Source organism: Sardina pilchardus, chromosome 19, assembly GCF_963854185.1.
Source record: "Sardina pilchardus chromosome 19, fSarPil1.1, whole genome shotgun sequence".
Lineage (NCBI taxonomy): Eukaryota > Metazoa > Chordata > Actinopteri > Clupeiformes > Clupeidae > Sardina > Sardina pilchardus.
In genome coordinates, this window is record NC_085012.1 from 3,211,649 (window position 1) to 3,239,376 (window position 27,728).

At 46.7% G+C, this 27,728-nt stretch overlaps 1 protein-coding gene across 1 annotated transcript in view; it reads right to left on the bottom strand.

Annotated features, from left to right (window-relative positions):
- Positions 1-27,728, bottom strand: part of dnah5l (dynein, axonemal, heavy chain 5 like) — a 107,755-nt gene that overhangs the window by 72,552 nt on the left and 7,475 nt on the right. The window contains exons 10-38 of the mRNA XM_062521861.1: positions 26,616-26,709; positions 26,154-26,252; positions 25,316-25,497; positions 24,345-24,464; positions 23,711-23,912; positions 23,391-23,486; positions 23,121-23,294; positions 22,857-22,946; positions 22,272-22,427; positions 21,426-21,565; positions 20,905-21,056; positions 19,175-19,382; positions 18,631-18,718; positions 18,381-18,504; positions 17,917-18,089; positions 15,857-15,949; positions 14,494-14,697; positions 12,981-13,061; positions 11,308-11,712; positions 9,351-9,469; positions 8,626-8,762; positions 8,062-8,224; positions 7,542-7,653; positions 6,671-6,799; positions 6,338-6,537; positions 4,904-5,057; positions 3,422-3,688; positions 2,818-2,946; positions 1,408-1,623 (exon numbers count right to left, since the gene is read on the bottom strand). Of these exons, the coding sequence (XP_062377845.1) occupies positions 1,408-1,623; positions 2,818-2,946; positions 3,422-3,688; positions 4,904-5,057; positions 6,338-6,537; positions 6,671-6,799; positions 7,542-7,653; positions 8,062-8,224; positions 8,626-8,762; positions 9,351-9,469; positions 11,308-11,712; positions 12,981-13,061; positions 14,494-14,697; positions 15,857-15,949; positions 17,917-18,089; positions 18,381-18,504; positions 18,631-18,718; positions 19,175-19,382; positions 20,905-21,056; positions 21,426-21,565; positions 22,272-22,427; positions 22,857-22,946; positions 23,121-23,294; positions 23,391-23,486; positions 23,711-23,912; positions 24,345-24,464; positions 25,316-25,497; positions 26,154-26,252; positions 26,616-26,709 (4,507 nt within the window). The remainder of the gene's footprint in view (positions 1-1,407; positions 1,624-2,817; positions 2,947-3,421; positions 3,689-4,903; positions 5,058-6,337; positions 6,538-6,670; positions 6,800-7,541; positions 7,654-8,061; positions 8,225-8,625; positions 8,763-9,350; positions 9,470-11,307; positions 11,713-12,980; positions 13,062-14,493; positions 14,698-15,856; positions 15,950-17,916; positions 18,090-18,380; positions 18,505-18,630; positions 18,719-19,174; positions 19,383-20,904; positions 21,057-21,425; positions 21,566-22,271; positions 22,428-22,856; positions 22,947-23,120; positions 23,295-23,390; positions 23,487-23,710; positions 23,913-24,344; positions 24,465-25,315; positions 25,498-26,153; positions 26,253-26,615; positions 26,710-27,728) is intronic.

Here is a 27,728-nt window from a genome sequence, read left to right on the forward strand (position 1 = left end):
GAATACAATCAGCTGGGACTGCAGCTACAACTCACCCAACACATTATCAGCTACAACTCACCCAACACATTATCTGATGCTTACATGAATACAATCAGCCGGGACTGCAGCTACAACTCACCCAACACATTATCAGCTACAACTCACCCAACACATTATCTAATTTCATTTGTTTACAGCTCTGGGGAGTGCTGACTCTCATCTTTATATTCTATATCTCTCCTACCACAATAAGAACACATACCTCCCCTATGTTCTACACACTACAGAAGAACAACACCTCCCCTATGTTCTACACACTTTACAGAAGAACAACACCTCCCAATGTTCTAGTTACAATTTGCTGAACTGAATTGCTGAACCGTACTCGCTCTCCTACCTTCTTATCGGTGCTGCAGAACTTGAGAACCGTACTCACTCTCCTATCATAAAACACCCAATTATCCACCTTTTCGTTTGAAAATTCTAAAACAACAACGCTTGTTAATGCCTTAAAATAACATTTGAATAAACATTTTCCAGAAGCCATAGGTGTGTAGATTTGAACAAAATCTGTTTTGGTTCTTACCGGAGCTTTCACCTCCTGAAATACCCAATTTTGTCATTTTTTATTTATTTGTTTGTTTATTTAAAAGGGACAATGCACATCAATTGGGGGCAGCCGTGGCCTACTGGTTAGGGTTTCGGGCTTGTGACCGGAGGGTTGCCGGTTCGATCCCTGACCAGTCCACGGCTGAAGTGCCCTTGAGCAAGGCACCTAACCCCTCACTGCTCCCCGAGCGCCGCTGGTTGGGCAGGCAGCTCACTGCTCCGGGTTAATGTGTGATTCACCTCACTGTGTGTTCACTGTGTGCTGTGTGTGTTCACTAATTTCGTTAAATTGGGTTAAATGCAGAGAAACGAATTTCCCTCACGGGATCAAAAAAGTATATATTCTATTCTAATTGACATTCTTGTTTACACTCAAAAAGTAAATGTACACCACACGTTTACCATGCTGGCCTGGTGGTCTGTCTATTAGCGACCGACCTTTCACACTGTACATCAAAGATCCTAGAACAGAGCAAGATGGATCACAGGCCGGATAATACGATATCTTGCAGTATGTTCTATGACTCCATGGGCGCCATTTTGGTAAGCTCAGGTGTCGTCACAGACGCTGGCTACCGTGAGAATCCTAAATATTAACTGATCCATCTTTCTCCACTCTAGAATCTAGAATCTAGAATCTCTGAGAACCAGACTCGCTCTCCTACCTTCTTATCGGTCATACAGAACTTGAGAACCGTACTCGCTCTCCTACAGTACCTTCTTATCGGTCTTGCAGAACTTGAGAACCGTACTCGCTCTCCTACCTTCTTATCGGTCTTGCAGAACTTGAGAACCGTACTCGCTCTCCTACAGTACCTTCTTATCGGTCTTGCTGAGCTTGAGAGCCTCCTCGGCGTCGCGGGTCCAGATGAGCTGGATCCCCAGGAGGCCCACCTGGGCCGGGAACACGGCCTGGAACTCCAGCAGCTTGAGGCCCGTGTCACTGATAGTCAGGTGGGCCTGACGGATGATGCTGTGGATGGTGCTCTTCACGCCAGAGAGCAGCAGGCCCAACCACACCTCCACATTCCCCTAAACAAACACATCTGCTTTAGTATCCTCCACATTCCCCTAAACAAACACATCTGCTTTAGTAACCTCCACATTCCCCTAAACAAACACATCTGCTTTAGTATCCTCCACATTCCCCTAAACAAACACATCTGCTTTAGTAACCTCCACATTCCCCTAAACAAACACATCTGCTTTAGTAACCTCCACATTCCCCTAAACAAACACATCTGCTTTAGTTCACCTCCACATTCCCCTAAACAAGCACATCTGCTTTAGTAACCTCCACATTCCCCTAAACAAACACATCTGCTTTAGTAACCTCCACATTCCCCTAAACAAACACATCTGCTTTAGTATCCTCCACATTCCCCTAAACAAACACATCTGCTTTAGTTCACCTCCACATTCCCCTAAACAAACACATCTGCTTTAGTAACCTCCACATTCCCCTAAACAAACACATCTGCTTTAGTATCCTCCACATTCCCCTAAACAAACACATCTGCTTTAGTAACCTCATCTGCTTTAGTAACCTCCACATTCCCCTAAACAAACACATCTGCTTTAGTTCACCTCCACATTCCCCTAAACAAGCACATCTGCTTTAGTAACCTCCACATTCCCCTAAACAAACAAATCTGCTTTAGTAACCTCCACATTCCCCTAAACAAACACATCTGCTTTAGTAACCTCCACATTCCCCTAAACAAACACATCTGCTTTAGTATCCTCCACATTCCCCTAAACAAACACATCTGCTTTAGTTCACCTCCACATTCCCCTAAACAAACACATCTGCTTTAGTAACCTCCACATTCCCCTAAACAAACACATCTGCTTTAGTTCACCTCCACATTCCCCTAAACAAACACATCTGCTTTAGTATCCTCCACATTCCCCTAAACAAACACATCTGCTTTAGTAGAGGACTCTACACAGCCACAATTCAGAGCAGTCCTTAGAGCTCTTATATGTCTGGGGTAATGTAATTAAACATAGATGTATGAAATCTGACTCTCTCTCTCTCTATATATATATATATACTGTACGTATATATAGCATCTATACATACAGTATTTGTAAACAATCATCAGTGCATCTCCTCAGGACTTTCTCTCTCTCTCTCTCTATATATATATATATATATACGTATATATAGCATCTATACATATTTGTAAACAATCATCAGTGCATCGGCTCAGGACTCCCCACCTGGGCGTTGACGGGCACGTTAAGAGCCACCGTCTCCCCCTCCTGAGACTGGAAGCTCAGGATCTGGTCGTAGTTCTTCTCGTGGAAAACCACTCTGTTCACGTTGTCAAAGAGACTCAACAAATGGGCCTGTAGAAACAGAGGAACACGGGAGTGTCAGTGTCTATACACCAGAGAGAGGTGCACAGATGTGTTATATTATTTACCATAAGTCTTCCCTTTTGCAGGGGAATGGGAGTAGATGGAGAGAAACTGATGGAGCAAAAATCACATACACACACTCACACACACACACACACACACTCACACACACACACACACACACACACACACACACACACACACACACACACACACACACACACTCACACACACACACACACACACACACACACACACACACACTCACACACACACACACTTACACACACACACACACACACACACACACACACACAATCACACACACACACACACACACACACACACACACACACACACTCACACACACACACACACACACACATGCTGGACCTGGATGGTGTGGGAGTCGGAAGGCCAGAACACACACACACACACACACACACACACACACACACTGGACCTGGATGGTGTGCGAGTCCGAGGCCTGCCCCAGTATCTCCAAGAGGGCGGGGTCGGAGACGAAGAAGAAGCGTGGGAAGACGAGGCGCTTCCTCTCCAGGTAGCCGCTCAGGCTCTTCTGGCACACCTCCAGCTGCTCCAGCAGGTGCGGCAGCAGCTGCCGCAGCGTCTCGTCGCCCGCACAGCACCGCACCACGCCGGGCGCCTCGTGCGCGCGCTGCATGATCTTCTGCCACGACTTGTCGATGTTCTGGAACCGCTTGGCCTCCTGCGGGGCGTAAAGCAGTGCGGTCATGTGCACTGTAGCAACTGTAAACATTATACAGCTTGTGAAAAGGTCCTATCCACGATATTCCGCAGCCCAACAATGGGGGTCGCCATGACACCGAGATGGTTTTCTATTTCCGGCAAAGCTGCATTGTATCTGTTTTAACGTGACGGTTTACGGTGCTTAACATATCATAACGCATATAAAAGTAAACTTTTCTATTTTATATCGGTTATATATGATGTAGTATATACATGCTGAGGGCAGAATTGTCAATATTTCGAAAGAAATCTAAGTTGAGGCATAACCTAGTTTGCTATGGAGAACGCACATGTTAACAGAATGAACGGAAGTTGAAAACAGTATCGTAACCATCGCAACGATACATATTTCCGGGTTAAGGAAAGAGGTGAATAGACGCTATAAGTCCCATAGACGCTATAAGTCCCATAGACGCTATAAGTCCTATAGACGCTATGAGTCCTATAGACGCTATAAGTCCTATAGACGCTATAAGTCCTATAGACGCTGTACTATAAGTCCTATAGACGCTATGAGTCCTATAGACGCTACAAGTCCTATAGACGCTACAAGTCCTATAGACGCCACAAGTCCTATAGACGCTACAAGTCCCATAGACGCTATAAGTCCTATAGACGCTATAAGTCCTATAGACGCTATGAGTCCTATAGACGCTATAAGTGCTAAGTCCTATAGACGCTACAAGTCCCATAGACGCTATAAGTCCTATAGACGCTATAAGTCCTATAGACGCTATGAGTCCTATAGACGCTATAAGTGCTAAGTGCTATAGACGCTATAAGTCCTATAGACGCTATAAGTCCCATAGACGCTATAAGTCCTATAGACGCTATGAGTCCTATAGACGCTATAAGTGCTAAGTGCTATAGACGCTACAAGTCCTATAGACGCTACAAGTCCCATAGACGCTATAAGTCCTATAGACGCTACAAGTGCTAAGTGCTATAGACGCTATAAGTCCTATAGACGCTATAAGTCCTATAGACGCTGTACTATAAGTCCTATAGACGCTATAAGTCCTATAGACGCTGTACTATAAGTCCTATAGACGCTATAAGTGCTATAGACGCTATAAGTCCTATAGACGCTATAAGTCCCATAGACGCTATAAGTCCAATAGACGCTATAAGTCCTATAGACGCTATAAGTCCTATGGACGCGTATGGATGAGACCTGCGGCAGCTGTTTGGCGATGTCTCCGCCCACGAACACCGCCTCCAGGTAGATCCAGAGGTTCTGCACCATCAGCCACTTCTCGATCACCTCCGTGGTGTTGGACAGCTTCTGAACCCACTGCTGGATGGCGGGCTTGAAGGGGACGTTGTACCTACGATTCAGGCAGGCAGGAGACAAGGCACATTTAACAACAAAGCCACAAGCGGCGATGACGGGCCCAAGCACCTACGGGTCTACGATAGTGTCTTATCATCATCCAACAATGCAAGCACGTGTGGGGTGTGTGTCAGATGCACACACATGCAAACATGTCACCAGGCAGATCTGTTTTATCACAGTGCACATTTCACATGTGAGTTGGAATTTACTTTTCACTGATTGCCAGTTGCCAGAGATGTGGCTACTTATTTTCTTGAAAAATGTAACATATCAACACATCTGTTGGTAAGTTATCAACCGCGATTTTAGTTCTCATGGCTGTTTGACAGCCTGACTGTATCACCTGTTACTCATCAGCTAAGATCAGCTGCTACTCATCAGCTAAGATCAGCTGCTACTCATCAGCTAAGATCACCTGTTACTCATCAGCTAAGATCACCTGTTACTCATCAGCTAAGATCAGCTACTACTCATCAGCTAAGATCAGCTGCTACTCATCAGCTAAGATCACCTGTTGCTCATCAGCTAAGATCAGCTGCTACTCATCAGCTAAGATCAGCTACTACTCATCAGCTAAGATCAGCTACTACTCATCAGCTAAGATCAGCTGCTACTCATCAGCTAAGATCACCTGTTGCTCATCAGCTAAGATCACCTGTTACTCATCAGCTAAGATCACCTGTTGCTCATCAGCGAGGCTAAGATCACCTGTTGCTCATCAGCTAAGATCACCTGTTGCTCATCAGCGAGGCTAAGATCACCTGTTGCTCATCAGCTAAGATCACCTGTTGCTCATCAGCGAGGCTAAGATCACCTGTTGCTCATCAGCGAGGCTAAGATCACCTGTTGCTCATCAGCGAGGCTAAGATCACCTGTTGCTCATCAGCGAGGCTAAGATCACCTGTTGCTCATCAGCTAAGATCACCTGTTGCTCATCAGCGAGGCTAAGATCAGCTGCTACTCATCAGCTAAGATCACCTGTTGCTCATCAGCGAGGCTAAGATCACCTGTTGCTCATCAGCGAGGCTAAGATCACCTGTTGCTCATCAGCGAGGCTAAGATCACCTGTTGCTCATCAGCTAAGATCACCTGTTGCTCATCAGCTAAGATCAGCTGCTACTCATCAGCTAAGATCACCTGTTGCTCATCAGCGAGGCTAAGATCACCTGTTGCTCATCAGCTAAGATCACCTGTTGCTCATCAGCGAGGCTAAGATCACCTGTTGCTCATCAGCGAGGCTAAGATCACCTGTTGCTCATCAGCTAAGATCACCTGTTGCTCATCAGCGAGGCTAAGATCATGAGGCTGTCCTCCATCAGCGCCACCTTCTCTGCCGTGTCGGATCCCTTCAGCAGCAGTTCCCCTCGGTTCCTGAAGGGGGCGAAGGTGAACGTGTGGCTACTCCATTCCGCCACCACGTCCTTCAATTTGGCCTCAATGTCTCGCTCTTTTACAGCACTGATACAAACATCCTGTAGAAGAAATGTGTTCTGTTGAACTTCTTCACCTTTACTTTGTACAGCTGGTATCAGTTCTGCTCAGGCTACCGACTCTCTAGTTAGTGGCATCTCTCACAATCAGTTGAAAGTTGAAAATTCACATTACCTCAATATCCTCCTTGTACTTTAGCAAGGGAGCCTCCATAATGTTTCTGAGAGAGAAATTGGCTGAGTCAACATCAAAGCTGTGTCCTGTGATATCCCCCAGGCGCTGCCAGTGTCGTGCCATCATAGCCTACCGGGCACAGGACCAGAGAAAGCAACACACAGCACAGGACTAGAGATTAACAAAAGCTTGCAGGACACAGGACTAAAGAAGGTAACACAAGGCACAGGACTAAAGAAGGTAACACAAGGCACAGGACTAGAGAAGGTCACACAAGACACACACACTAGAGATTAACAAAAGGACAAGGGAACACAGATGCATGTAAGGGGGATTTCCTATCAGCTTTCAACTAGCAACTACACTCAACTGTTCACTGTGATCCCCACACTGTCCCCACACTGTCTAACCATAGCCATGGAGTTTCATCAAAGTCATCAACATGCCACCATGTCATCTAGCAGTATGGGCGCCACCATGTCATCTAACAGTATGGATGCAGTATGGATGGACCCATATCATCTAACAGTATGGATGCAGTATGGATGGACCCATATCATCTAACAGTATGGATGCAGTATGGATGGACCCATATCATCTAACAGTATGGATGGACCCATATTATCTAACAGTATGGATGGACCCATATCATCTAACAGTATGGATGCAGTATGGATGGACCCATATCATCTAACAGTATGGATGCAGTATGGATGGACCCATATCATCTAACAGTATGGATGGACCCATATCATCTAGCAGTATGGATGGACCCATATCATCTAACAGTATGGATGGACCCATATCATCTAACAGTATGGATGGACCCATATCATCTAACAGTATGGATGGACGCCATTGTGTTTCGCACCTTGTTTGCCATCATGTAGAGAAGGGGGCACGTTTCATTGAAGTCATCAATCTTCTTCTTCAGATCACCGAAGGCCTGCCATTCCTTCAAGGCTTTTGGAAGTTTCCGAATGCTTAACATGGACAGAAGAGCAAGGGTCACATGGACACTCCAAACACTGCTCAACTATCATAACACAACATTACAATCTAACACAACATTACAATCATAACACAAGATTACAATCATAACACAACATTACAATCATCACACAAGATTACAATCTAACACCAGATTACAATCATAACACAACATTACAATCATAACACAAGATTACAACACAGCTAATGCATGTACAAAACTCAATTATCATAACACACGATTATACACACATTACAACTAGCTAAAGTCAGCTACCAGCATAAGATGGTTTCTAGCTGTTTTTTCAGCAGGGATGTCATTGATTTAAACTTGCATTACAGCAGACTGTACATACATAAACACCCTCTTGTGGGTCACTGGAACCTTGAAGCATGTTTACCGATTTTGAAAGTCTTGAAGTTCACTGTTGATCTTCTCTATGTTAAGGTCATTCCACTGGATATCATAGTAGCCGCTCACGCTGTCGATGACGGAGTTGTAGAGGCCGTAGAGCTTGGACAGCAGAGACAGCTCTCTCTTGATACGGTGAAGGTCAGGGTACTCTACAAGAGGCATACAGCAGAGACAGCTCTCTCTTGATACGGTGAAGGTCAGGGTACTCTACAAGAGGCATACATCGCATTGAGCAGGAAGCCAACCTCAAAAAGAACTCTTGAAACATAACACACTTGCTGTGCATTGCAAAGGGCTAGTTGGACTGATGTGGGGTTCTGTCATGAAATACAAATACTGGAGAGCACTTGAACACAGAGGATTAAACAAATCACTTTGTATTATTTGAATACAGCTCCCCCCAAGGACACTTAAGGTCGAATATAGTGCAGGTACAATTTTCACATGTAAACACTGACATGGTTATTAACTTTACATTATATTAAATTAGAAATATGGCCACCAACAGCCATGTACATGGCCATGATGGAACAGCAGTGAAATGGATCACCTTTGACGGGGAGCCCGAAGAGCTCCTCTCCTCCCGAGAGGGTGATGTATTTCCTCCAGAGCTCATCAAACTGGGCCTGGAAGGCCTGCAGCCGGTCACTTGCCTCGCGCGGTGCCAACCCGGCCACTCCGGGACCACTTAGCGTCCAGCCGCACCACACACACCACACACAGCCACAGGAGACCCAATGGGACATCACACACACACACACACACACACACACACACACACAGCCACAGGGGACCCAGTGGGACATCACACACACAAAGGCACGATTATTGATTAGGGGACACACACAAAAGGGTAGCCCTGTCAATGCTACTGGGCTTCCCCATTAAGGAGCTTGTTAGGGATCACACTTGGGACTGGGGAGACCAAGGAACGACACTCGCACCCAAAAATAGCAGTTATACATCCTGCACAAGATATATGCGGTTGAGCTCTAAAAACATGCTCTCAGTGAAGGACAAGCTGGCCCTCGGGATCGTGTTAGGAATCCTAATCATGGGTCCCGTCTACAATAACAGGCACAAGGTCAGACAATTCAGAGGGAAATGTTTTTTGAGCTCAACAAATATTGGGAGTGAGAAAGGATTTGCCCTCCAATAGCCTTGTTGTCAATATGTGTTTTGGATTGTTGTTTGTGCTCATACCTGGAGTGGTAATCGCTGTAGAAGGTCTGTACTCATACCTGGAGTGGTAATCGCTGCTGTTTGTACTCATACCTGGAGTGGTAATCGCTGTAGAAGATCTGCACTGTGCCCTGAAAACTCTCCACGCCCGTCTGCAGCTCCGACTTCATTGTTGGCTGAATGGCCACAAGGGTGTTCTGTGTCTGCAACACCTGCATATCAAACGTGATAGGAAACGTCAACTGTCTTATTAATGGTGTCAAATGAACACATCTCATTAAAAAAGCAATAGTAATACATTCGATTGTAGAGATACTGCTCTTTCAGTCTGTCTTTGGCAGGATATGTGTATTTAGCATAATTAAACACAGAGACTGATATCAGCCAATGATTTTACTGATTTAGTTAGAGACATTTCCTCACCAGAGCGTTGAGCTTTTTACTGATTTCGTTAGAGACGGTTCCTCACCACAGCGTTGAGGTTTTACTGATTTCGTTAGAGACGGTTCCTCACCAGAGCGTTGAGGTTTTACTGATTTCGTTAGAGACGGTTCCTCACCAGAGCGTTGAGGTTTTTACTGATTTCGTTAGAGACGGTTCCTCACCAGAGCGTTGAGGTTTTTACTGATTTCGTTGGAGACGGTTCCTCACCAGAACGTTGAGGTTTTTACTGACTTCGTTAGAGACGGTTCCTCACCTGGGGTGCGTTTCTAGAAAGCGTCGTTTGCTAACTTGCGTCGCAATCTTGGGAGTTCGCTCCGTCGTTCTTGAATTTGGTGTTTCTAGAAAAGGTAGTTCAAACTCTCAATCGCAAACAAGGACGCAAAGTTTGGTCGTTTGATCTACTGCCCCTGGGCAGTCGCACCTGTGTCGTACCTTGGGAGTTCCAGTTGGTGATGTCGTCAGTGCAAGATCGCCTGACCAAAAATCACAAGCGCCCAACCAAAAATCACTAAGTTGTTGTTTTCTCGTGACTCAATGATTGCGCTATACTGTAGGCTAATATAAATTAAAATACAGCTGGCTCATTCTTGCTACGTGTGTTACCTTGCGTTCATTTGCGGGTTGGGTTGCGTTTTGGCAGGCTACTGTTATGATATTTACAAACCCTCGGGTGAAGCACACCGTTCATTAGTATAGTGGTTAAGGCAGGTGGCTTATCATCACAACATCGTAGGTTCTTTTCCCGTATGCATCACACATGCTTTTGTTTCTGACTAGTGAAACGTGGAAATAACCCTAATAAGTAATGTCGTGGAACTATTAAACTGATGTCGTGTTCCTGGCCACTCGATGTAAAGCAATTAAATATATTTAGGGTCTAACCTATTGTTGTGTGTGGTATGCCTGCTCTTACTCAAAAGTGACATGGAGAGGTAAGATGCGAACTTGGGCCGCGCGCGCAATGTACTGACATGCAACAGCTGAACCACCAGACACCGATTTATTATTGTGATCATTTGTAATAGTCTAGGCCATATATATTTTGTACAGATATTTTTTAGATATTTCACACAAATAAGTATATATATTGGACAGCTTAAGCAAACTGTTTCATGTGCTTGCATAGGTTTACGTTTTTTCCTGATAGCAATGATAATGCCAGCATGAATCACTTTGGGTTTAAATTAGACACGTCGCCTCTCAACATCCCTCCTCGATCCTCGGTCCTCTATCCCATTGTTGCCGCCCCATCATTCAGTGAGGACGAGGATCGAGGAAGGAAAGGAGGATCTATAAAAGACAAGTGATAGGCATCCAGTGACAGAGAATTTCTAGTGGGTGGGGTATTATACGTTGACACTTTTTCCACCAATGAAATGTGCCGCTGCGTCCTCAACAACGTTGTTGGAACAACGGTGTTCGAACACCGGAGGTAGCGAATTGCGACACAAGTACGATGCTTTCTGGAAACAGGTGTAACACTGTCGTTGTTTGATCGCAAGTTGCGTCGCACCACGGTGGTTTAACAACGCCGTTGCTAACTCTTCTAGAAACGCACCCCAGAGCGTTGAGGTTTTTACTGATTTCGTTAGAGACGGTTCCCTACCAGAGCGTTGAGGTTTTTCCAGGCGTAGGTCAGGCTGTCCACCTTCTCGGCGTTGCCGTCGGCGAAGTGCAGCTGGTGGCGGTTGAGCAGGGCGAAGGATTCCTCGACGGGCGCGATGAGGCTGTCGATGCGGATGTCGCCCTCGCGCACCTCCCTCAGCGCCGCCATGGCCGAGCGCACGTCCTCCAGGTCCACCAGGGGGCGCTGCAGCTGCCGCGTGGCCGTCTCCAGGAAGCCGTAGATCTCCGCCATGTGGACGGAGGCCTGGCGGCTCAGCGCCGCCCCGAACGCCCTCTTCCACGCCCGACACTCCTGCACCAGCGCCAGCTTCAGCTGCTCCGTCTCGTACACGACGGAGCCCACAGCGCAGCTGGCCGGCAGCTCCTCCACCTGAGCCTCCAGCGTCTGGACCGCGGGGAACAGGACGGACACACAAGAGCTTTGCTGTAACAGATCTACTTTTGAGCTGTTAACCAGCCTAGACCCTTTCAGTCCTACTGTACAAGACAAGACAAGAGCTTTGCAGTAACAGATCCACTTTTGAGCTGTTTACCAGCCTTTAGACCCCTTCAGTCCTACTGTACAAGACAAGACAAGAGCTTTGCAGTAACACAGATCCACTTTTGAGCTGTTTACCAGCCTAGACCCTTTCAGTCCTACTGTACAGTAATTTCCCACATATAAGCCGCATTGTGTATAAGCCGGAGGGGAGTGTTTTATCTAAGTTAAAAGATACAAAACCATATTAATACCATATTAACTGCGCCCGTGTGTTAACCACATATCTGAAGAAATTTTGCAAAATCAATGTATAAGCCACGGCTTATAGTCGGGAAATTATGGTACAAGACAAGACAAGAGCTTTGCAGTAACACAGATCTACTTTTGAGCTGTTTACCAGCCTAGACCCTTTCAGTCCTACTGTACAAGACAAGACAAGAGCTTTGCAGTAATACAGATATACTGTTTGAGTTGTTTACCAGCCTTTAGACCCTTTCAGTCTGCTCCTACTGGGTTTCCAGTTTAAACGTTCAAAATCAATGCAGTTAACTTGTTTTGAAAATGGATAGGACTTCAGCGTAGTGCTACACATGTCAATGTTAAATCAATTTTCATTTTTGCTTATTTTGTTTGTTTCATTTAGTTAGCATTATATTAGCTCATTGTTGTGCTCTGTGCCATCAGAGACTCCTTAGGAAGGCACGTTTGCTGAAAGGGTCTACAAGTAACAAGATGTGGGACTACCGTATCCTCCAAACAAATTAACAGCCATCGAAGATCTCTACTGTGTGCTTTTGTTCCCAACAGAGCATCTCATTGCAAGCTTTTATCAGTTTCTGATTGGTGGTGACATCCTTTAGGTGTCTGGCCAGGTGCTCATCTCACTAGTTCTGCACTTCAACTTAGGGGAGTCAGATGGCACAGCGCTGACTGAAAACCTCCTCAAAGAGACTCCCTTTGAGGGGAAGTCAATTTTGCTCAAATGAAAATTATAGTCAATTCCACCTGTCTTGTTCTTATGTAGTTCAACCTCACGTCAGAAATGAAAAGTAATCTGTGGTTAGCAGAACTGACATGTGCTAGCGTGCTTTGATGTGGTCTGCGCAGGGGATATCTGTCATTAGCAGAACTGACATGTGCTAGTACACTTTGATGTCAATCGCATGACTTACAGAGTATGATGAAATCTGAGCACTGAACTCCGGCAGGGATGGGCTGCTCTCCAAAAAGAGCTTGACCTGCTCCTCTGCATCCTGGAGGAGGGAAGAGGAGGAGGAGGAGAAACATGCTTGTTTCAGAGGACACTACTATGTATTGAATCTTAAACTACAGAATGGTTTGTATGAGTGTGTGTGTGTGTGGAGTAAGCATAAGGTTATTTCTTAAATAAATATTCCGCTAAGACTAACTGGCTGAGGAGCAAATGTGATTTTGTAATGCAGATCCATCCGCCAGATCTGCTCCACAACCACCGACTCTCCAGGACCTCTGTATTGCCATAGTGACCATCACCAGTTACTATGATTAGCAGTGCAAAAGTCCTCTGCACATCTGAGTCAGCCTAACATAACACAGGCAGTATAGTGACCATCACCAGTGACTATGATTAGCAGTGCAAAAGTCCTCTGCACATCTGACGCAGCCTAAGATAACACAGGCAGTAGGCATGGACACAGAAGGCCTCTTCTTATTTTCAATTCAAACTTCATTGAAAGATAAATATTACATATTACATATTTTATATATTACATACATATCCTCCTAATTCACTAACTTGATACAGGTAACAGCACCAGGTAAGGGGGGCTGCAGGTAACAGCAGGTAAGGAGGGCTGCAGGTAGCAGCACCAGGTGTGAGGGGCTGCAGGTAACAGCAGGTAAGGGGGGCTGCAGGTAACAGCAGGTAAGGGAGGCTGCAGGTAACAGCAGGTAAGGGAGGCTGCAGGTAGCAGCACCAGGTGTGAGGGGCTGCAGGTAACAGCAGGTAAGGGAGGCTGCAGGTAACAGCAGGTAAGGGAGGCTGCAGGTAACAGCAGGTAAGGGAGGCTGCAGGTAGCAGCACCAGGTGTGAGGAGCTGCAGGTAACAGCAGGTAAGGGAGGCTGCAGGTAACAGCACCAGGTGTGAGGAGCTGCAGGTAACAGCATGTAAGGGAGGCTACAGGTGAAGGCACCAGGTGTGAGGGGCTGCAGGTAACAGCAGGTGAGGGAGGCTACAGGTGAAGGCACCAGGTGTGAGGGGCTGCAGGTAACAGCAGGTGAGGGCACCAGGTGTGAGAGGCTGCAGGTAAGGGAGGCTACAGGTGAAGGCACCAGGTGTGAGGGGCTGCAGGTAACAGCAGGTGAGGGCACCAGGTGTGAGAGGCTGCAGGTAAGGGAGGCTACAGGTGAGGGCACCAGGTGTGAGGGGCTGCAGGTAAGGGAGGCTACAGGTGAGGGCACCAGGTGTGAGGGGCTGCAGGTAACAGCAGGTGAGGGAGGCTACAGGTGAGGGCACCAGGTGTGAGGGGCTGCAGGTAACAGCAGGTGAGGGAGGCTACAGGTGAAGGCACCAGGTGTGAGAGGCTGCAGGTAAGGGAGGCTACAGGTGAGGGCACCAGGTGTGAGAGGCTGCAGGTAAGGGAGGCTACAGGTGAGGGCACCAGGTGTGAGAGGCTGCAGGTAAGGGAGGCTACAGGTGAGGGCACCTGGTTCCAGAGGATGGAGAAGTGGGCGAGGCCGCCCAGCACGTCCCCGGCGTCCGCCTTCAGGGAGGACACGATGGAGCTGAGCTGGACCACGGCCTTGGTCACGTCCTTGTGCTCGGCCAGCTGCCGGTCCAGCGGCTTCAGGGTGATCTGCTTGGTGACCGGCCCGTCGTCCCCAAGGTCCCGCGCAGCCTGCTGCTCCACCTAGTGGCCGAGAGATGAAGTGCACTGCAGTCAGGTTGGGTCACACCGCCGAGCCAGCAGACTCTAAGCAGCAACTTCAGTGGGATGCAGGACACGATAATGACCCTCTTACTACTGTGATGCAGGACACGATAATGACCCTCTTACTACTGTGATGCAGGGCACGATAATGACCCTCTTACTACTGTGATGCAGGACACGATAATGACCCTCTTACTACTGTGATGCAGGACACGATAATGACCCTCTTACTACTGTGATGCAGGACACGATAATGACCCTCTTACTACTGTGATACAGGGCACGATAATGACCGTCTTACTACTGTGATACAGGGCACGATAATGAGCCTCTTACTACTGTGATGCAGGGCACGATAATGAGCCTCTTACTACTGTGATGCAGGACACGATAATGACCCTCTTACTACTGTGATGCAGGACACGATAATGACCCTCTTACTACTGTGATGCAGGACACGATAATGAGCCTCTTACTGCTGTGATACAGGGCACGATAATGACCCTCTTACTACTGTGATGCAGGACACGATAATGACCCTCTTACTACTGTGATACAGGGCACGATAATGACCCTCTTACTACTGTGATACAGGGCACGATAATGACCCTCTTACTACTGTGATACAGGACACGATAATGACACGATAATGACCCTCTTACTACTGTGATACAGGACACGATAATGACCCTCTTACTACTGTGGGATGCAGGACAGAGGCATCATGGCAAGGCTAGCAGAGGTCTTTACATATAAACCATAATATCATATCTATCAAACATAACATAGACTCATACTCATATAGCTGAGAAATCCATCAGACTGACTTCTTCCAGATTATTGGATGCTACTGAGCCACATACTTATAACCATTTGAGACCAATAGAAACACAGTAGCGTGGATTGTACAGTATATCACCACAAACATTATAACACACTGAGCTGTTGGACTCAGTTAAACAATATTTCAGTAAAAATGTATGTGCTATGTCAAAGTTTGAAATGGATTTCATTACTAACTAGACAGATGCAGTGATTATGGTGTGCCTCTGATATAAGGGCTGTTTAAGGTCAGTTCCTTTTCATTCGTGTGTCTATACCATAACAGGGTCACAGGATGTTCAGGATATGGAGATACCTGCAGCTGTTTGTGATGCAGATGTGCGTATTCCCAGAGGGGAAGATCCTTGGCCATGGACAGCACCGTGTTGACCACTTTGTTGAGGATGCTCTAGAGAAACACATGATGGTGAATCACAGAAAAGACACAGGTAAGAGTGGTCAGTGCATTTAAACACCACAGAAAAGACACACGTAAGAGTGGTCAGTGCATTTAAACACCACAGCCAAAGAGCTGATTGTCCCTCTTATTCCTATTTGTAAGTATAGAGGCAGGATGGACACCAAGATGACTTGCAATATCTGACCACCAAAAATAAGGTGTACCAGGCTGCGATCTGTGAGGTATCCTCTGGTCGCTATATGTGCAAAGATCAGCCTATTTCAGAAGATGGTCACCAAAAATATACTCTCAAACATCCTCGCAATCATTCCCATAAACTATGATGACTGCTGGTGTGGTTATTTGTAGAAAGAGCAACAGCGTTTTCCTCTAGACCTGAAATAAACAAATATAACCGCCAGAAATAAACAAATATGACCACCAAAATAAACTGCAATCAGCCAGACAGAGAGAGCTATGTTATGTGATCAATCTAAAGCCTAGTTCACACGGCCAAAGATAACCCTGCTGAAAAAAACAGCAAGACACCAGCTTAGGCTGGTAGCTGGTTTTAGTTGGTTTTAGCTGGTCTTTGCTGGTTTTCTTCCAGCTATTGCTGGTCTTTGCTGGTGTGGCTGGTTAGGCCACCAGCTAGACATGCTGGCATGACCATCTGAGGAAGCTGGTCATGCTGGTGTGACAGCCTCTCGTTTGGGATACAGCTGGTTTAAGATAGTCATGCTGGTGTGACCAGCCTCTCGTTTGGGATACAGCTGGTTTAAGATAGTCATGCTGGTGTGACCAGCCTCTCGTTTGGGATACAGCTGGTGTAAGAGGGTCATGCTGGTGTGACCAGCCTCTCGTTTGGGATACAGCTGGTTTAAGATAGTCATGCTGGTGACCACTAGTGTCTGAAATCTACCAGCCGCTCAACATTAAATCATTACTAGTGTCTGATATCTACCAGCCGCTCAACATTAAACCATTACTAGCTTCTGAAATCTACCAGCCGCTCAACATTAAACCATTACTAGTGTCTGAAATCTACCAGCCGCTCAACATTAAATCATTACTAGCGTCTGAAATCAACCAGCCGCTCAACATTAAATCATTACTAGCGTCTGAAATGTACCAGCCGCTCAATATTAAATCATTACTAGCGTCTGAAATCTACCAGCCGCTCAATATTAAATCATTACTAGCGTCTGAAATCTACCAGCCACTTTCAGGCTGGTGGCGGGTGGTCATTTCTATCCCTGGTCTGGACGTATTTTATGTGCAGTCTGTGGTCTGGATGTACAGTTACGATTGTCTTTGTGTTACTTGAGCAAATACTGGAGATGGGCTGCGCTACAATAAATGTATGTTATGTTTTTAAGCACATTAACATTAAGTACAGTACATGTGGTTTGGACACTGCAGCTGACTGGACCACAGTACCCATAGAGCAGGCTACGTTGAGGCCTACTGTATCCCATAGGGCAGGCTATGTTGAGGCCTACCTGACTGGACCATAGTACCCATAGAGCAGGCTATGTTGAGGCCTACCTGACTAGAGCAGGCTATGTTGATGCCTACCTGACTGGACCACACTACCCATAGGGCAGGCTATGTTGAGGCCTACCTGCCTAGACTACAGTATTCATAGAGCAGGCTATGTTGAGGCCTCCCTGACTGGACTACAGTACCCATAGAGCAGGCTATGTTGAGGCCTACCTGACTAGAGCAGGCTATGTTGAGGCCTACCTCACTGGACCATAGTACCCACAGAGCAGGCTATGTTGAGGCCTACCTGACTGGACCACAGTACCCACAGAGCAGGCTATGTTGAGGCCTACCTGACTGGACCACAGTACCCATAGGGCAGGCTATGCTGAGGCCTACCTGACTAGACTACTGTACCCATAGCGCAGGCTATGTTGAGGCCTACCTGACTGGACCACAGTACCCATAGGGCAGGCTATGTTGAGGCCTACCTGGATGTCCTCAAGGCTGGGCCTGAGGACAATGTTGGGGATGGCCAACTGGATGGACGCTTTGAACAGGGGCACCTGCACAACGGGACGATCCAACGCAGCGAAGGCCGACAGGTACTTGGAGTTCACCACGTGAAGGCGCCGCCGCAGCGAATCCAGAGACATTTTGGTGGCTTTATACAGAAACACAAAAGATTTGGGGTCACACCTTGAAAATGGGAATGAACGGAATGGACCTGACAGGAGGGGAGGAAATAGCTCTGAAGTACTGATGAGATCGGATACCTACATCAACAGCCAGAAAGAGAGCAATAAACAGAGACAAACAACCCAACACACAGATATTTAATTGATGATAGAATATGGATACCAACATTAATATTAAATGATACATTATTCGCCATATTGAATGCTAATAAATGATGATAAATACATATATATTGTGTATGTATAAAAGGTCCTACCCCTGACTAGAGCCTCCGTGTTCTTTTGGCAGAGCTGGCCCATGAGGTTGTAGAAGTGACATGGCAAGCAGGCCTGGCATCGGCTCTTCTGCTTGGCATCAGGGTGCAAGCAGGCAAAAGACCCCTAAACATGCCAAACGCAATGTCCACTGAGACTACTGTACAAACTGACCTCTAAATGATAACAACAGCACGTCATCATCATATAAATATGAAAGCCTACAAGCTTCCCATCACACAGTAAACGTACCTCCAGGTTGACCATCTCGGCTGGCGTCATCTTCCTCTTGAGCTCCTGAATCATGTCCCACATGGCCATCTCTGCCTGCCTACTCTGACTATCGGAGAAGAATCCAAAGCACATGTAAACATTGGCAATAATAACATAGAAACATACGAGGCAGTCAGAACTGGGATTCTACTGTACTGTATGTAGTGGGCTATGTTCCATGTTGTATTCTCATGCTCTGCTATGCTATATGAAGACATGGAGCTCTTGAACATGGCGTACCATTTGGACCAACTCCCTGGTGACATTTAAGAGCATTATCGCCTTCCTATGCCACCCTGGTCCTGAGCAGGTATACAGGCAAACTCACCTGGCTAGCACCCCTGCAGTATAGGCCCCAGTCCTGTGCAGGTAAAGGTATACAGGCAAACTCACCTGGCTAGCACCCCTGCAGTATAGGCCCCAGTCCTGTGCAGGTAAAGGTATACAGGCAAACTCACCTGGCTAGCACCCCTGCAGTATAGGCCCCAGTCCTGTGCAGGTAAAGGTATACAGGTAAGCTCACCTGGCTAGCACCCCTGCGGCCGCCCTGACCGCGCTCTCCGCGTGGGCCTGGAAGGAGTGGACGGGCACGGGCTGGTCCTCCGGGAGCGGCAGCAGGGTGGTGGAGGCCACGGCCTGGAAGGATCTCTCCACCCGGCACTCCAGCACGTCCCGCACCACCCGCACCACCTGCTGCAGCTCCGCCAGCGCCGCACGCACACACGCCACGACTGAGGAGGAGAACACACACTTACACACACGCCAGGACTGAGGAGGAGAACACACACTTACACACACGCCAGGACTGAGGAGGAGAACACACACTTACACACACGCCAGGACTGAGGAGGAGGACAACACACACTCTTACACACACGCCAGGACTGAGGAGAAGGACAACACACTCTTACACACACACCAGGACTGAGGAGGAGCACAACACACACTCTTACAAACACTCTTACACACACACCAGGACTGAGGAGGAGGACAACACACACTCTTACACACACGCCACGACTGAGGAGGAGGACAACACACACTCTTACACACACTCTTACACACACACCAGGACTGAGGAGGAGCACAACACACACTCTTACACACACGCCAGGACTGAGGAGGAGGAGAACACACACTCTTACACACACGCCACGACTGAGGAGGAGGACAACACACACTCTTACACACACGCCAGGACTGAGGAGGAGGACAACACACACTCTTACACACACGCCACGACTGAGGAGGAGGACAACACACACTCTTACACACACGCCAGGACTGAGGAGGAGAATACACACTTACACACACGCCAGGACTGAGGAGGAGGACAACACACACTCTTACACACACTCTTACACACACGCCAGGACTGAGGAGGAGCACAACACACACTCTTACACACACGCCAGGACTGAGGAGGAGCACAACACACACTCTTACACACACTCTTACACACACGTCACGACTGAGGAGGAGCACAACACACACTCTTACACACACGCCACGACTGAGGAGGAGCACAACACACACTCTTACACACACTCTTACACACACTCTTACACACACTCTTACACACACTCTTACACACACGCCAGGACTGAGGAGGAGCACAACACACACTCTTACACACACTCCAGGACTGAGGAGGAGCACAACACACACTCTTACACACACTCTTACACACCCTCCAGGACTGAGGAGGAGCACAACACACACTCTTACACACACTCATACACTCCCTCCAGGACTGAGGAGGAGGACAACACACTCTTACACACACTCTTACACACACGCCAGGACTGAGGAGGAGAAGAACACACACTCTTACACACCCTCCAGGACTGAGGAGGAGGACAACACACACTCTTACACACCCTCCAGGACTGAGGAGGAGGACAACACACACTCTTACACACACGCCAGGACTGAGGAGAAGAACACACACTCTTACACACCCTCCAGGACTGAGGAGGAGAAGAACACACACTCTTACACACACGCCAGGACTGAGGAGGAGGACAACACACTCTTACACACACTCTTACACACACGCCAGGACTGAGGAGGAGAAGAACACACACTCATACACACACGCTAAATACTAAACTGCATTCACACACTGGACCATCTCATGTCAACTACTGATCAGATTACTAAACTGCATTCACACACTGGACCATCTCATGTCAGCAATGAAACATTCTTAAGGTGGATTTGAAATGATGAACCCTTCTCTTGTGTACGCACATGTGTGTGTGTTGAGGGAGCGCCAGGACAGCGTGGTGAGGCCGGGCGTGAGTGTGTTCTCCACGCGGCTGCAGAAGGGTTGTGTGACGGGCAGGAGGAGCGCAGGGATCCGGCTCACACACACCTGGAACTCCTCCAGCAGCTCCTGAAGGCTGCAAAGCACTTGGATGTTTAGCCGTCACGTTCAGTTCAATTAAACTACACTCTTCGGTAGAGGCTGATTCAATTTGAATGTTCGAGTTTAATGGAATAGGCTTCTTGTACTGTATATGGCATGACATAGTTACATTCTAAAACAGTTTAATTTAATTCAACTCAACCCTAGGTTAACTCAACTCTAGGTTAACTCAACTCTGGGTTAACTCAACCCTAGGTTAAATCAACCCTAGGTTAACTCAACTCTGGGTTAACTCAACCCTAGGTTAACTCAACTCTGGAGGTAACGGCTCTAGTCCGTTCAGCTCAACACAACCCATCAGTTCAGCTACATCTGTCTCACTGGACAGATCACGGCAACTTACGCGTTCTGTTGAGCCTTCAGCTGGGCCTCTCTGGTGCACATGCTCAGAAGAGCCTTGGGCACCGAGAAGCCCATTTTGCTCATACACTTGGCCTCCTGCAGAACCTCCAGCACCACAGGGTCCAGATTGACAAAGATCTCCTGGGAGGAGAACATCACATTGATATTGTCCTCGTATGTAAAGATCTCCAGGGAAAACAACATTACATTGATATAATGATCTCCTGGGAAAACAACACTGAATTAATATCATTCTCGTATGTAAAGATCTCCTGGGAAAACAACATCACATTGATATCGTTCTCATATGAGAAGATCTCCTGAGAAGAGAACATCACATTGATCTCATCCTCATTTAAAGATCTCCTGGAAAAACAACACTACACTGATCTCATCCTCATTTAAAGATCTCCTGGAAAAACAACATTACAGTGACATTGTCCTGTATTCTGTTAGATGTGGTGCTAGATGCTCTCCATACACATACTTTATATGTTTGGAAAAGTATACATTATGGCAAATCTTGCTAATGCTTAGCTATTTTGAAACTGTAATCTATAGCAATCATTTCTCTGCATAGTCCTACACATTAATCTATAGACATATATATATATATATATCTATATATACAGTATATATGTACGAATACTGTAACACACATCACATCAGCATGAAGCCGATCAGGGCCAATAAAGGCTGATAAGGGCCATGTGGAGGCTCGACCTTGGTCTGGGGGAGTGTGACCTTGGTCCGGGGGTGTCTGACCTTGGTCTGGGGAGTTTGACCTTGGTCTGGGGGAGTCTGACCTTGGTCTGGGGAGTTTGACCTTGGTCTGGGGGAGTCTGACCTTGGTCTCGGGGTGCCTGATGAGGAGAGTGGCGTTGAGGCCGTGTTGCCCCATCTCTACGGCCTGCGCCCAGCCCCTGTGGTACAGCAGCTCATACTCCAGCAGCACGGCAGCCATCTGGTTATAGGCCCGGATAACTGGCCTCATCTCAGGAGCCTGGGAAGAGTAAACGTAGGGAATCTCATCTAGGGAGCCTGTAAACATGGGGAAGGTCTTAGATCTCATCTCAGGAGCCTGTGAAGGTCTTAGATCTCATCTCAAGAGCCTGTGAAGTGTAAACATGGGGAAGGTCTTAGATCTCATCTCAGGAGCCTGTAAACATAGGGAAGGTCTTAGATCTCATCTCAGGAGCCTGTAAACATAGGGAAGGTCTTAGATGTTTTTTATGGCTGATGGATAAGAACGCAGAATCATGTGGGGAAAAGGCTAGAAAACAAAGGAAGTGTCCAAAATGGCACACACATTCTTTGAATAACTTGGCTCGAATAATTACACTGTGTTAAGCCAGTAAAAAAATGCAAGTGCATTTTTGGCCAGTGTTCTTATTCTAAAAGGCAGGCAGTCCCAGAAGCCATTAAGTAATACCTTGAGTATATCCAGTTTGTCTTTCAGCAGAGTCATTGGCAATTCAATTTTTCTGAAGAGCTGTCGTGACCACAGAATTTTCCCTGCAATCTACCGGATAAATAGAACACACAGTTTAGTTTAGTTCAGTGCAATAGGATTTTAACGTAATGTAATCAATGTGCAAACATTTCATGTGTGTGTGTGTGTGTGTGTGTGTGTGTAGAGATTAGGATACATCACTGCTGTGTGTCTAGTCAGTCAGGACCAGATGTGAAGGCTCACTGTGGGCATGTTTCGTGCAATAGGAGGATTGTCTCGCTGCTTTTGGTAAAGTTTCCGCACTTGCTCCAGCTCGTGACCATAACGTTGGAGAACAAACATGTACTTCTCTGTCAGGTCCAGTTGCTTGCCCAGCCCGGTTTCAAACTTCGCCAACAGCCCAAGCATTCGCTCTGCCTGCAGGGGAAAAGAACACAAATAAAATACCATTTCAAGGTGAGGATCTAGGCTTACTGTAAAAAATGTATCTCTTTGTTTTATGAAAAGACTCACAGAAAGATTCCGCAAAAACCAAGCATCCAACAGTGCCTGGAGTGACCTGAGCAAGCCTTGGATTTGAAGTTTGAATTCAGCATAATCACCATCAAACTGATGACGAAAAGAGAGAGAGGAATGTTTCTACACAATTACAGGCTATAGGAAAAGACTGTTATGAGTCTCATATAAAACAGACATGCCCACACACAGCCACTGCTATCCAGAAATAACAATGCAATAGCATTGTCATACACTTTCCCTGCCCTTGGTAGAAACTAGAAAGCCATATAACTGAATGTGACTTGTCTGTGTCCTGCTTTGTATTTTGTCCTCACCTCTAGTTTGCGATGGTCAAGAACATTGTAGGTCTTGGACTTGATGCTTGTCACGATAGTCTGGTAGCGCACATAAATCTTCTCCGTCCCCTCCACCCTGATGTGCTGCAGAGAGGACAGCTCCTCCAGCGTCCGGGCCACGTCCGCGACCTTGTCCAGGCGCTTGCAGAACGTGTCAAACTTGCCAAAGATGTAGTTCTCACTGCCGCACCATGTGGAGCACAAACAAGTCAATGCGCCAAGCAGGTTCAAAGGTCACCACCACGTGTATAAGAATCATTTTTCCCACAAAACTGTTAAAGTATTAAACATAAATCATACAATAACTATAAAAAAAACACACTCACTGGAAACTAATTTTAGCAACTGTTCACAGTCAGTTACTTAACGGCATTCTAGGACGTTTAAAGGTGACAGTTTAAGGTCTATTAACGGCATTCTAGGACGTTTAAAGGTTACAGTTTAAGGTCTATTAACGGCATTCTAGGACGTTTAAAGGTTACAGTTTAAGGTCTATTTGGCCCTTTGATCATCACAACATTAAGAACTGACCAGGAACAATATTCTCCAGAGTACTTTTACAGGTTGGGATTTGTTTGCTTGTTTACACATTGGGATTTGTTTGCTTGTTTACCTGAATTCAAACTGTTTGTGTTCAGGGTTCTCCCGCAGCTTCTCCCGCACCCTCTGGAAGCACAGCTGGTACTCCTGATTGAGCAGGAGACACTCACCAACCCTCCTCAGCAGCTCCCCTCTGAGCACAATCAAGCAGTTTAACCCATTACCCAACCCTCCTCAGCAGCTCCCCTCTGAACACAATCAAGCAGTTTAACCCATTACCCAACTCTCCTCAGCAGCTCCCCTCTGAGCACAATCAAGCAGTTTAACCCATTACCCAACCCTCCTCAGCAGCTGCTCTCTGAGCACAATCAAGCAGTTTAACCCATTACCCAACCCTCCTCAGCAGCTCCCCTCTGAGCACAATCAAGCAGTTTAACCCATTACCCAACCCTCCTCAGCAGCTGCTCTCTGAGCACAATCAAGCAGTTTAACCCATTACCCAACCCTCCTCAGCAGATCCCCTCTGAGCACAATCAAGCAGTTTAACCCATTACCCAACCCTCCTCAGCAGATCCCCTCTGAGCACAATCAAGCAGTTTAACCCATTACCCAACCCTCCTCAGCAGCTCCCCTCTGAACACAATCAAGCAGTTTAACCCATTACCCAACCCTCCTCAGCAGCTCCCCTCTGAACACAATCAAGCAGCACTGTATTAACCCATTACCCAATTACTCAGCTCTGTTTCAACCCATTACCCAACTCTCCTCAGCAGCTCCTCTCTAAACACAATCAAGCAGCACTGTATTAACCCATTACCCAATTACTCAGCACTGTTTTAACCCATTACCCAACTCTCCTCAGCAGCTCCTCTCTAAACACAATCAAGCAGCACCGTTTTAACCCATTACAAGAAAACAAATCATGTTGTCGAGATGGAACGAGAACTATTTGAATTAGTCTATAATGAACGCCATAATCATAAACCTGCCAAACAGAACAAGTAATCCAGTGTGGATTAAAACCTGCCAAACCCCGGTGCCTACCTGTCTAGGTCCCAGAGCTTGGCCACCCCTTGGCACAGGTAGGCCTTGCTGGTGGTGACCATCTGGTTGGTGACCTTGACGAAGAGGGAGGTCATGTGCTCGGAGGTGTTGTAGTAGTGGGACACATTGTGGATCATGCGGATGCTGTTCATCAGGTGAGGAATGTGCTCCAGCATGCTGCTCTAACAGGGACCAACAGCACCAACGGCACCAATGTCAATACAGTACACGATATACAGTAGATACCATAGATACCAACGGCACCAATGTCAATACAGTACACGATATAGATACCATAGATACCATGGCACCAATGTCAATACAGCACACGATATAGATACCATAGATACCAACGGCACCAATGTCAATACAGTACATGATATACAGTAGATACCATAGATACCAACGGCACCAATGTCAATACAGTACACGATATAGATACCATAGATACCAACGGCACCCATGTCAATACAGTACACGATATACAGTAGATACCATAGATACCATGGCACCAATGTCAATACAGTACATGATATAGATACAATACCATAGATACCATGGCACCAATGTCAATACAGTACATGATATAGATACAATACCATAGATACCATGGCACCAATGTCAATACAGTACATGATATAGATACAATACCATAGATACCAACGGCACCAATGTCAATACAGTACATGATATAGATACCATAGATACCATGGCACCAATGTAGTACACTCAGATAGACTAAACAGCATAGAAGTGACAAGAGACTTACAGCAGCTTTAGAGTATATCTAGAGTACACTCAGATAGACTAAACAGCATAGAAGTGACAAGAGACTTACAGGAGTGCACGTTCCCAGCGGTCTAAAGAACTTCTCCAGCGTGTAAAGGTACTTGACGTTATCCTTGGCCTCGTTGGCCACCACCGTTATATTCCCATCCTTTGATAAAAACAGAGAGGGATTTAGCATACATGACACCCTGCAGCTGCACACATATGAAGTGTCTTCCCTGCTAAATCTAAAGGAAAGGAAATATAATGCAACTATGACCTCCTATAGATTACAGACCAGCAGGAGTTATCTAATATAGGATGTAAACAATCAGATAATCTGATTAAGACAGAACTATAAAGGGAGAATGGGGTGATAATCCAAATAATCAGATTAAGACAGAACTTTAAAGAGAGAATGGGGTGATAATCTGATCTAAATAATCAGATTAAGACAGAACTGTAAAGGGAGAATGGGGTGATAATCTGATTAAGACAGAACTGTAAAGGAAGAACAAGGTAATAATCTGACCAGCTCCTTCCAGCGCTTCAGCATTTTGGACTTGGCCACCTGCAGCAGCCCCAGAACCTTCTTCACCTGCGGCCTCTTGATCTCGTCCAGGAGGCTGGACCCGCATGAAGGGAGGACACACAACACCAGACAGGCATTGCAAGAAGTCTCACTATCCACCTTATTAATCTTAATTAATCTTCCGGCCATTCTTTTTACATATAACTTAGTGCAGTCTCAGTAGGAATATTTTTCAATTTATATTACTTTTGAAATGATGACAATTCTGCACTCAAAGTTATTCAAAAAATGTACTTTTACATGGCTTAGGTTGTGTCAGGCACTGTCTTTTAGTCAGACTACCATCATATGAAAAGGGTCAAAATCAATACAACGCCGCTTCACCCGGTGTCCTGGCAACGTCAATTACTGGCTCACAAACAAAGTGGATAACATTGGTGGTAAGAGTGGTAAAAGGCATAGCTTCCATTCATTTACAGTACCCACTGAGATGGGAAAGGATTAAAAAATTTGAATTTACAGTAATATTCCACAGGCTACAATGAAAACAACGGCATCAAAATGGAATGGTGTTTCTACAACTACAAGAATGTGTTTGATGTTTTCATTTTGTTTGGGCATGTAGTGGTGCAGGCGAGGTAGTGGTGAAGGTGAGGTAGTGCTGCAGGTGAGGTAGTGCTGCAGGTGAGGTAGTGCTGCAGGTGAGGGGAGGTAGTGCTGCAGGTGAGGGGAGGTAGTGCTGCAGGTGAGGTAGTGCTGCAGGTGAGGTGAGGTAGTGCTGCAGGTGAGGTGAGGTAGTGCTGCAGGTGAGGTAGTGCTGCAGGTGAGGTGAGGTAGTGCTGCAGGTGAGGTAGTGCTGCAGGTGAGGTGAGGTAGTGCTGCAGGTGAGGGGAGGTAGTGCTGCAGGTGAGGTAGTGCTGCAGGTGAGGTGAGGTAGTGCTGCAGGTGAGGTAGTGCTGCAGGTGAGGTGAGGTAGTGCTGCAGGTGAGGGGAGGTAGTGCTGTGGTCAGGTAGTGCTGCAGGTGAGGGGAGGTAGTGCTGCAGGTGAGGTAGTGCTGCAGGTGAGGGGAGGTAGTGGTGCAGGTGAGGGGAGGTAGTGCTGTGGTCAGGTAG